At 44.9% G+C, this 12,133-nt stretch overlaps 1 protein-coding gene across 1 annotated transcript; it reads right to left on the bottom strand.

Annotated features, from left to right (window-relative positions):
• Window positions 1-362: 362 nt before the first annotated feature.
• Window positions 363-824, bottom strand: LOC140038470 (uncharacterized). Its single transcript, XM_072083835.1, has one exon. The coding sequence runs from the start codon at window positions 822-824 to the stop codon at window positions 363-365; it is 462 nt and encodes a 153-aa protein (XP_071939936.1).
• Window positions 825-12,133: the final 11,309 nt, after the last annotated feature.

Here is a 12,133-nt window from a genome sequence, read left to right as displayed (position 1 = left end):
CTCCAGAGAAGAATCTGTTAAGAACTGAAGTGATCAATCATGCAATGGCAGTGATTAATCATTCAATTGGAAAGGATTAAGAAATAAGGAGAAGTAAGAAATAGAGAGAGAGAGAGAGAAAGAATACGAGAGAGGGAAATTGGAGAGAGGAAGAAACAGATTTCTGTTATTACTCTGATGAATTGCAAAGTAGTGGGCCCCGCATTTATTACAGTTTGTGTGACTCAGCCACTAACCGACTAAACTGACTTTTAAATCCTAATTAATCAAAACGACATCGTTTGGCCTTTCCCAATTTACAAATCCCTGATTCAATTACCCGCCATCCTAACAATTCCTCTCCTATGAAATCAGACTTGTCCTCAAGTCTGGAATTCAGGAAACTGATTCTCAATGAAAGTCTTGTCCTCCCAAGAAGCTTCATCATAGCTCAGATGATTCCATTTGATCAGGAACTGAATGACAGGCCTCCCTTCATGCATGATTGCCCTCCTTTTCAATATGGTTTCTGGTTTCAAAGGACATTGATCATATTCATCCAGTTCCAGTAGGTTAGAGGAGCTGCTGTGTAGTGGTCCCAATTTCTTCTTTAATAGAGAGACATGGAACACAAGATGTAGTCGTGCCTCTGATGGTAGTTTAAGCCTATAAGCTACCGCCCCAATCTTCTCTTCCACCTGAAATGGTCCATAATATTTTGCTGACAATTTGAGCCACTTCCTCAGAGCTATAGTCTGTTGCCTATATGGTTGCAGCTTTAAGAACACCCAGTCACCCACAGAAAAGCTCCTCTCAGTCCGGTGTTGATCTGCATAATGTTTCATCCTTTGTTGAGCTTTTGCTAAATGTTCCTTAATGCAACTTGAGATTCTGCTTCTCTCTTAAACCATATTGGACACAGCAGGTACCAATGATTCTATATAGGGTCCTAAGGGCAGTGGTATAGGTTTGTAACCAAACAGAGCTTCAAAAGGAGTCATGTCCAGACTAGAATGATAAGTGGAATTATACCGCCACTCTGCCAGTGATAGCTATTTACTCCACTGTGAGGTAAGTTCCCCTGTCATGCATCTCAAGTAACTCTCAACACACTGATTTAGCCTTTCACTCTGCCCATCAGTTTGTGGGTGATAAGATGATGAATAGTTCAGTTCCACTCCCACTACTTTGAAGAGTTCCCTCCATAACACACTAGTGAATACTTTATCTCTATCAGTGATGATAGACTCTGGTAAGCCATGTAACCTGTAAACATGGTCTAGGAAGACCTGAACAACACTCTTGGCTGTAAAGGGATGAGTAAGCCTGATGAAGTGTCCAAACTTAGTAAATCTGTCAATCACTACCAGAATAGTATCATTGACAGGTGCCGAACCTGTGCAATAATAATAAATTAATCCTAACTACCACCTGAAACAGCTAGTAATCAATTCGAGTACTGGAGCAGGGACTCTAGGTGTGCAATGGGTTACTTGATTCACCCTGTTCCCGAAGAGTTTGCTTAATCCGATATACCTGAATAAATTATTTAACTGAACTCCCTAACTAGTAGACAGTGGTAAGCAGGGTCGTCTCCTCAGGGACTGGAGAGATATTTGTTCCTTTTCAAATCAAGATTAATGGGGGGGGTTTTGGTATCAAGAGCCAACTGAACAAATTAAATGCAGAAAATAATTAATTAAAAGAAATAACTAAGAGAAACTCTAGCCAAGGGTATACTTCAGAAATGGTTCATGCACTGATCATTGATGCAAAAATAATTCCAACCTTTATTAATAGATTGGTTCTAGTTGTCTCGCACGCGCTAAACAACCAACCCTTCCTTAATTTATCGATAGCCAAGGTACGACCGTTAGCTATTTCTCTAACCCAAAAACAACCCTAGGTACGACCGTAAGATTCAATTTCTAGATTGCATTAGTAATTAGAAAGGCCCAATCCTGACTAACAAACACGCTACGAGGGTTCATTCAAGCCAGATCAAATATTCCCCTGACACAGATCCAATTGTGCCAGTTGCTACTGAGATAAAGATAACGAACAATTACGGATTCAATTACCCCTATATAGCAAAATAGCCTATATAAACAATTAATTATTGCGCACTAATCAATCATATATAAGGCTATAACAAGTAGAAACCGGAAATATATAAATATTAATAAATGGAGGGAATAGTTAAAATAAATTCGATTTCACAGTAATTGCTGAACCAAATCGTCAGTAGTTCCCTTGACTAGAATTAGGGGTTTAGTTCCCCATTACTGAACAGGCCGCGTGTACAGGGTTGGAAGAAGCCATCGATTCCTTAATCACAGCAAACGGAAGACTTGACCTTCGTTCACTTCGGTCAACCGAAGAGAGAAAAGGGCGACAATGGATTACGATTGCTTCAATTTCCTTCGGTCAAAGCCAGAATGAAAAGCAATGACCAAAGTCCACGATTGCGGCTCACTTTTACTTTCTCTCTTCTCTCACGCAAGAAACATACGAGAGATTGGAAGATTGCAATTGTTTTTCACTTCTCAATTTGGTCAAAGAACCATCAATAGTTCATAGAATCCCCAAAGTCAACAAAAGTGGCTGTCCCTTTCTCCCTACACAGCTGCGGCTGTTTTGTCTCAATCCAGAGCCAAAGAAAAAACCAAAACAAAGAGAAAAAAGAACCGTCTAACCTAAGCTGCGCGAGCGAGATAAATAATATCCCCGAATAGCCAAAAATTGTTACTTTCTTCCAAAAATTGCAGCCAGACTCCCTAGAAATATATTAAAATAAAATCTATTACAATTAGGTTTCTTCAGCTTCTCAAACGGGCCCCACGTCCGATGACTCTTCTAAAAGTTGAATTTAAGCACTTTTCAGCAACCATTCCTGCAATTAGCATCAAAACAAAATATCAGTAGAATCCACCCAAATAGTGAAAATATTTAATCAATTAGTTGTGCAATAATGCCCAAAATACCCACTAAAATACAACCTATCAATCTCCCCCACACCTGAACTATGCTTGCCCTCAAGCATAATTAACTCAGAAGTAAAATCAAGATGCTAAGCAAATCACAGCAGTTCACACCAAGAGCGGCATTCCAGGTTCCTCAATAACCTTATCGAAATCAGAATATACCAAATCAACACTACTCGCAGTTCAAAATGCACTCATTCACTCCAAAGTGTATATGAAATGTATATAAGACGGCTCTCAAAACAACACAGTAGAATGACACTACCATACGCTTGCTCATATATCATATCTCCACCACTTACTCATGAATTTAAATGCAGCAATCAAGGGACTTGCAAGGTTGTAATGGGGCTAGGGTGAAAAGGTAGGATCGAAAGGGGTCAAAAGGGTGCATAAGTGTAAAGAAAGTGCCCAGAAGTTCATTACATAGATTCTTGCACCTTTGAAATTTAAAGGCATCTCAACCATCACACAAGTGAAGTGAATTAGCACTTGCCACAACCTTCGCCTTTTCTCCTTTTTCATTCATCTACTTCTCCTCTTTTTCTTTTTCTTTTTCTCTTTTTTTTTTCTTCCCCCTTTTTTTTTGCTTTTTCTTTTCAATACTCCCCACCAGCACCCTAAAAGTCAACTTTACTTGCTGGTTTCCTGCACTCTTTTTTCTTTTCACATCCCTTTTTTTCTGTTTTCTTTTTTTTTTTTTTTTGGCAGATAGGTACGATGCCCCTCTAGAAATACTCCAAAATTCTGTATAATGAAATCAAAGCACTTCTTCACACAAGGTCCGAAAAGAAAGTCTAAAAAGAGGTTTCATGGCTAAGAGCTGGGGTCTCAAGCAAAGAACAGGGGTTAAGGCTCAACATGGCTCCCTAATGGTAGTAAATAATCCAAGGGCTGGTTTCGAGAAAGTCCAGAAATGGCCCATTCCTAGGTGCCCTATCATTTCAATGCATTAAACTCATTTAAATGTGGTCTTGACATGCATAACCGAGCAAGTTCTAGAATGACAAATCATGTGCACTAATCACTCAAAAACGAAAAATATTAGGCTCAAAATCGCATGAGGGGTCAAATGCATGTCAAGTTAAGCATATTCATCAATCAATTCGTCATCGAGGAAATTAGAACACCCCATGGCATGAACTTACTATGTACGCTTATATCCCAATTCGCATTCATCATCGTTCAAGGAAAAGACTACTACTAAGGCAAGGAAAAACTCAAGCAGACAACCAAACACCTCTAAAGCATAGTTAACCCTCCCCCACACCTAAACCTGACATTGCCCTCAATGTAAGCAAAGTAAGACCAAATCAGAGGAATTGGGGCGACGATACTTCCCTGGAAAAAATGGAGGAGGGCAGAAATGAATCACGGTTGTGGAGGAAACGGCGGGCGGAAGCCCACGTGATGGAGATACTGAGCTAAATTCTGGGCCACCCCGCCCATTTGACGCTCCATCCGATCCATACGAGTGTCCATGTGCTGCATCTGGAACCGGAGGGCCGCCAGCTGGCTATCGACGGAGGAAGATGGTGGAGGTGCCGAAGAGGATGGTCCGGGGGCACTCGTGGAAGGCCCACCCGCCTCATTGGCAGTAGATTTGGAAGCGCTGCGCTTCGGAGGAACGGAGATTGGTCCCGGGGGAGCAAACTGGAAAACGTCATTCACCTGTCGCACAAGACCCATTTTCTCCAAACAAACCAAATCAAGGGGCTCCATAATACAAGCACAATGCAAGTTATGATTATTTAAGTCCAAAACCCCAAGATTGACAGCCAACTGAGTGATAAAGGAGCCTAAGATTAATGGTTTATTTTTCTTACTTAGCACAGTTCGGAGGTGGAGGGCAAACCAGCTACCCAAATTGATCCTAGTCCGAGTGACCATGCACCAAACGAAAAAGAACTCGGGCTTAGTCAGAGTGCCCGAGCTATCCTTCCTACCTGAGAAACTATAGGCCATGAATCTATGTAAATAACGATAGGCGGCGCTCTTAAGATAAGAAGCCTTAGACTGACTAGGGTCATAGCATTGCCCGTCAACTGACAAACCACTCCAATAATCAAGGTAATGAGAGAAAAATGGCTCTATATATTCGCACGCACTGTGCATATACTCCTCACTCTGGGAGTAAGGAATATCAATAAACCCAAGAGCCAAATTAAACTCAGTGATAGAGAGGTTGAACTCTCTACCCATTAATCGAAACCTCACTACCTCAGGAGTGGTAACAGAGAATTCATCAGGAATATTAAATTCAAAGGTAGCATAGAATTCCCATTTGAGTTCAGTAAAAGCGGGTTGATTGATAGAAGCATAGCGGGTCCAGCCTACGTTAGTCAAGTGCTGTGCGACCTCAGCCCTAAGGTTTAGCATATCAAGTGTAGGGCCATGAATGTATTTACAAGGAATTATCTTCCTTGTACAAGCCGAGGCGTACCGCTCCTTGTCGGCAGCCCGGGTGAAGGTCAAATGACCGCCAAAATGGGCCGGAGAGGAGATATGAACCTCCCTATTCCGTCCAAGGCGGGTACGAGGCCCTCCAGGCCCAGTCGATGGGGCAGGTCCCTCTAAGGGGACCGTAGGCTGAGGAGATGAAGTGGAAGGCTTGTTCTTGCCTTTAGTTTTGGGTTTGGTCATTTGAGAGCAAAGGGCTGGGCAAAGGCTAGGTACAGGTGTTCAAAAATATGTCCAGAAACAGCCAACAAAGCAAGTGATTCCCAGTCACAGCTCCCAACCACAGACGAGTGCAAAAACAGACAATAAACTTACCCAAAAACTAATTGGTCCTCTGAACAACAAAATACTCCCCAAACACTACCAAATCAACCCGAAAACCAATTAATTCAACAAACGCAGCAAATTCCCCATCAAAAACAAGCAAGCAGGCAACCAGGGCAAAAATCACCGCAAATTCTAGCATAAAATTTGACAAATAATGAACAATCCATCACAGCACCCCAAAAGCAAGAAAGTAAAAATTAACAATCTGGCCTCAGCTAAGAAAGTAAAAATCTGTCCTCTGCTAAACACAAATTAAGAATCTGGCCTCAGCTAAGTCACAGGAAATTAAATAAGAAGTCACCAGAGTTTTTGACTAGCAGTGGGCTACGGCTGGCGCAGAGGGCGCGGAGGTGGAAGGATTCGGCCTGCTCAGCTGCGCAGAGAGTGTAGGGGCTTGGCCTGGTCCGTGTGAGGAGAACTACCTCTGGGTCGCTTGCGGCTGGGCTGTGTGGGGGCCGTGCGCAGGGAGGGCTGGTGGTGGACTGGAGCACCTGGGCTGCAGGTTGCGCATGAGTGGATGCGGCCAGAGGCGGCTACGCGAGGCTGCGGCAAGCTTGGCGGCAAGCTGCGCGCGCAGAAACCTCTCGCGGACTGCAGGCTGTGACTGAGCTACTGGCGGCTGCTGCTGGCAGCTGGTGCTCTGGCCGCCTGCTGCGCCCGGCGACTGCTGGTGGCCAGACGCGGCTGGGCCGCGGGCGCGATGGGCTGCGTGGGCGGCTGACTGCGCACCTTGCACAGCTACTTGATTCTTGTGCGCTGTTGGAGGTCGAGCGGTGGCGGCGATCAGCGAGGAGTTTGGCGTGCGGCGTGCTGTGGGCAGCTATGGCGCGGCGGAATAGAAGGCTGACGTGGCTGTCGCGGGATCTCCGGGCTGCGCTGGACTACGCTGGGGCGCGACGGCGCACGAGGTGGGTGGCGGCGGACCGTAGTGAGCTCCTGCGGCGGCCGACTATGGCGCGGCGGCGGCTAAAGCAAAAGAGGGGAAAGAAGAAAAGAAAGAAAAGAAGGAAGAAGAAGAAAGAAAAAGAAAAGAAAGAAGAAGAAAGAAGAAAGAAAGAAAAAGGAAGAAAAGAAGAAGTAGGGCTACGGAAGTTTTTTTTTTTTTTTTTTTTTTTGAACGTGACCACCTGGCGTGGGCACGTCTAACTGCCATGTAGTCCGCAGAACCTGATCGAAAATTTCCTTCGTCAGGCGTGACGACCTGGCGTGGGCACGTCTAACTACTATGGAGTTCGCAGAACCTGATCGAAAATTTCTTCCCCTAGAACGTGACCACCTGGCGTGGGCACGTCTAACTGCCATGTAGTCCGCAGAACCTGATCGAAAATTTCCTTCGTCAGGCGTGACGACCTGGCGTGGGCACGTCTAACTACTATGGAGTTCGCAGAACCTGAGCGAGCATCCCCTTTTCTTCAGGCGTGACCACCTGGCGTGGGCACGCCTAAACACTAATTCCCTGCCACCAAACATCCAACCATTAATTGACCTTAACACTTAACTAAAACTTCAAAAAAATGCATGAAAACTAAAACAAATAGTCTTGGGTTGCCTCCCAAACAGCGCCTTTCTTTAATGTCTTTGGCTAGACATAGCCAAGACCCTCAAGCAAAATCAAGTGGATCTTGGAGGTGTACAACTCCTCCCTCTTCAAAAGCGAATCCCTCATAATAAGGCTTTAGGCGATGGCCATTCACCACGAACTTTTTCTCCGTTTTTAAGCTTTGGATCTCCACTGCACCAAAATGGAACACATTAGAAACGACAAATGGACCGATCCAACGAGAACGCAACTTACCGGGAAAAAGTTTAAGCCTTGAGTGGTACAAGAGGACCTTTTGCCCCACTACAAAAGTTTTCCTAGAAACCTGCTGATCATGAAAGATTTTACTCTTCTCCTTATAGATCGTGGCATTTTCATACGCCTCATTTCGTATTTCTTCTAACTCTTGTAACTGCAATTTCCTTTGGGCCCCTGCTTCATCTAATCCCATATTACACTGCTTCACTGCCCAAAACGCCTTGTGTTCGAACTCCACGGGGAGATGGCAAGCCTTACCGAAAACAAGTCTATAAGGAGACATCCCAATTGGCGTCTTATACGCGGTTCTATAAGCCCATAGTGCGTCTTCTAGCTTTAAACTCCAATCCTTCCTGTCCGGACGCACCATCTTCTCCAAGATCGACTTGATTTCCCTGTTTGACACTTCGGCCTGACCGTTTGCCTGCGGGTGATATGGTGTGGATACCTTGTGCAGTACACCGTATTTTCGAAACAAGGCAGTGATAGTCTTGTTGCAGAAATGTGTCCCTCTATCACTAACCACAGCTCTTGGCATTCCAAAACGGGCAAAAATATTAGATTTTAAGAAATCTGCAACCACTCTAGAATCATTAGTACGGGTGGCTTTTGCTTCCACCCATTTAGACACATAATCCACAGCAAGTAAAATGTATAGGAAACCAAAAGATGAGGGAAAAGGACCCATAAAATCTATTCCCCAAACATCAAAAATTTCAACAAACAACATGGGGGTTTGAAGCATTTGATCCCTACGAAAAATATTCCCCATCCTTTGGCACCTATCACAGGATTTACAGAATAAATAAGCATCTTTGAACAGGGTAGGCCAATAAAAGCCACTCTCTAACACTTTGCGAGCTGTTCGCTTGGGCCCAAAATGCCCTCCACATGCAAATGAATGGCAAAAATTCAAAATGGAGTGGAATTCACCTGCACTTACACACCTCCTGAGCACTTGATCCGAACATTGCCTCCACAGGTACGGGTCGTCCCAAATGTAATATTTGGCATCACTCTTCAACTTGTCTCTCTTAGCCTTTGGCCACCCTCCAGGCAATTGATTAGTCACTAAGAAATTTACTAAATCGGCATACCAGGGTACAGACGCGTTCACGGCAAGTAGTTGTTCCTCTGGAAATGCCTCCCTCAATGGTGGCTCCTCCTTATGAGCAAGTAGGCGGCTCAAGTGATCAGCAACTAAATTTTCTGCCCCACTTTTATCCTTAATCTCCAAGTTGAACTCCTGAACGAGCAAGATCCATCTGATGAGCCTTGGTTTAGCATCCTTCTTCGTCATCAAGTATCTCAAGGCTGCATGATCAGAGAAAACTGTTATTTTTGCACCTAACAAATAAGGTCTAAATTTTTCTAATGCAAAAACCACAGCTAGCAATTCTTTCTCTGTTGTAGAGTAGTTGAGCTGAGCTCCATTTAACGCCTTCGACGCATAATAGATTGCATGTGCAGCTCTACCAATCCGTTGCCCCAGCACCGCTCCCACTGCATAGTCACTCGCGTCACACATTATCTCAAATGGGAGACTCCAGTCTGGAGGTTGGATAACAGGCGGTGATGTCAATGACTCCCGCAGCCTGTCAAATGCCACCTTGCACTCTTCGGTGAAGTCATATGCTACATCTTTTTGCAACAGTTTGAACAGGGGCGCTCCAATTTTGGAGAAATCTTTGATGAATCTCCTGTAGAACCCTGCATGACCCAAAAAGGAGCGCACCTCCCGCACACTTGCGGGGTAAGGTAAAGCAGAAATAATATCGACTTTTGCCTTATCTACCTCTATACCCCTGGCCGACACTACATGCCCTAAAACAATGCCCTGATCCACCATGAAATGACACTTTTCCCAATTTAAAACTAAATTCGCCTCAATGCACCTCTTCAAAATTAAAGCTAGATTATCCATGCATTCATCAAAACTATCTCCATACACACTAAAATCATCCATAAACACCTCAATAATCTTTTCTACATATTCCGAGAATATACTTACCATACACCTCTGGAAAGTTGCTGGGGCGTTGCAAAGGCCGAAAGGCATCCTCCGGTAGGCGAATGTACCAAAGGGGCAGGTGAAGGTAGTTTTCTCCTGATCCTCTGGTGCTATTGCAATCTGAAAATAACCAGAGAAACCATCAAGAAAACAATAATAGACCCGGCCAGCTAACCTTTCTATCATTTGATCAATAAAAGGCAGAGGGAAGTGGTCCTTCTTCGTCACCGCATTCAGACGCCGGTAATCAATGCATTGGCGCCATCCTGTGGGTTTCCTCACCGGGACCATCTCACCCCCTTGGTTCTCTTCAACTGTAACTCCCGCCTTTTTCGGGACTACTTGCACCGGGCTCACCCAGGGGCTATCTGAGATGGCGAAAATGATCCCCACTTCTAGGAGTTTAAGTATCTCCTTCTTGACCACTTCCATCATTAGTGGGTTCAATCTCCGTTGCCCTTGTCTGACTGGTTTTGCATCATCCTTAAGCCGGATCCGATGCATGCATAAGGAGGGGCTAATACCTTTGATGTCTGCTACACTCCACCCAATCGCCTCCTTATGATCCCGAAGGAGACGAATTAGTCTGTCTTCTTGCCCTGGTGACAGGTGTGCAGATATGATGACCGGCAGTGTCTCATTGTCCCCGAGAAAAGCATACTTCAAATGCTTTGGGAGAGGTTTGAGCTCCAACTCAGGTGCCTGCACAATAGAAGGCAACAATTTTGCTTGAGTTTCTGGTACAAAAACAGAAGTAAACTCATACCTTGGGGAAATTGGTGGGAGCGAATGCAGTGCTCCAACAGCGTGGTATAGCTCATCATTTATTTCTACATCAAGAGTTGCTCCCAACTCAAGATGTTTGGTCAATGCCACTGCCAGTGCATCAACCCCATCCAATTCAAATATTTCCTGTACAAGGGGCTCAACAACACTTAAAGCATAAACAGAGTTAGTCTCATTTGGGTACTTCATCGCCTCAAAAATATTAAAATTTACAATTTCCCCATCAAACTCCATCGACAAGGTACCCTCATTTACATCTATTTTCGTCCTAGCAGTGCTTAAAAATGGTCTACCCAATAAAATAGGAGATGGATTTAGTGCCCTTTCATCCCCCATGTCTAGGACATAGAAATCTGCAGGAAAAACTAACTCATTGACCTGTACCAAAACATCTTCAACTAACCCCTCTGGGTAAGCATTGGTACGGTCTGCAAGTTGGATTATAATGCCTGTGCCTTTTAACGGGCCAAGATTTAGAGAAGTATAAATTGTCTTAGGCATAACATTAATTGACGCCCCTAAATCCAACATTGCTTTCCTAATTGGAGTACCTCCTATCTTGCAGGGAATGGTGAACATACCTGGGTCTCCACATTTTGGTGGGAGCTTTCTCTGGAGTATAGCTGACACGTTTTCTCCCACCGCCACTCGTTCATCTCCCCTTAACTTCCTCTTGTGGGTGCACAAGTCCTTCAAAAATTTAGCATACTTTGGTATCTGCTTGATTGCATCCAACAGGGGAATGTTGATCTCCACTTTTCGAAACACATCCAAGAGCTCTTTTTCCTTCTCTATCTTTTTTGTCTTTTCCAACCTGCACGGAAAAGGGGGTAAGTTAGAGCTAATAGCGAGTGGAGAGGCGGAGGTTACCTTAGGATCCTCACGAATGCGTCCTTCCTTCTCAATTTCCCTTTCTATCTCCTCCTCGCTTTTGCTTTTCGAATTTTTCACTTTAGCCCCTTCCAACTCCTTACCACTCCTCAGTGTCATGGCGCTTACATTCTTGGGATTTTCCTGGGGCTGCGATGGCAGTTTCCCATAAACGTGGGATTCCAAGCGGTTGATGGCAGTTGCCAGTTGACTTATTCGAACATCTTGGTCCTTCTTGTCAGCTTTGGTGCCCTGCTGGAGCTGCTCGGTTTTCACGGCCAATGATCTGATCTCCTCTTGAAGCTGTGTAGTAGTCGTGACCAGGTTAGTAGTAGTCGTGGCCAGGTTCTTGACTAGATCCTCCAAGGAGCTCCCTGAATTGGAGGATGAGGGTTGAGATTTTGGTTGCCAAGGCTGGTGGAATCCTGGTGGACGATTTGGGAATGAACCTTGTTGCCTGTTTCCATAACTGAGATTGGGATGGTCTCTCCAACCGGGGTTGTATGTGTTGGAATACGGGTCATACTGCCTGCGGGGCGCGGGCACGCCTCCGGCCATATTTACCTGTTCCGTCCCATCCTCTTGCAGAATGGGGCACGAATCCGTGCAGTGGTCCATGCTAGTACAGATTCCACACACCTTTGCTCGGGGTGTGTCTCTCATGGCCAATTGCCTGACAGCAGACGTCAACTCTGACAGTTGCTGCTGGATGGATGACGTCTCTGCTTCATTGACTCTACGGGTAGGAGTGTTCTCACGGAAGCCGAACTGCTGAGAGTTTTCTGCCATGGCTTCAATAAGGTCCCATGCTTCCCTCGGTGTCTTGTTCGCCAGGGCTCCTCCACTCGCAGCGTCAATAATACCCCTGTCAGTTGACTGGAGCCCTTCATAGAAGTACTGGATCAACAGTTGTTCGCT

The sequence above is a fragment of the Coffea arabica genome, chromosome 1c (genome assembly GCF_036785885.1).
Source record: "Coffea arabica cultivar ET-39 chromosome 1c, Coffea Arabica ET-39 HiFi, whole genome shotgun sequence".
Taxonomy (NCBI): Eukaryota; Viridiplantae; Streptophyta; class Magnoliopsida; order Gentianales; family Rubiaceae; genus Coffea; species Coffea arabica.
This window is presented reverse-complemented; position numbering and strand designations above follow the sequence as displayed.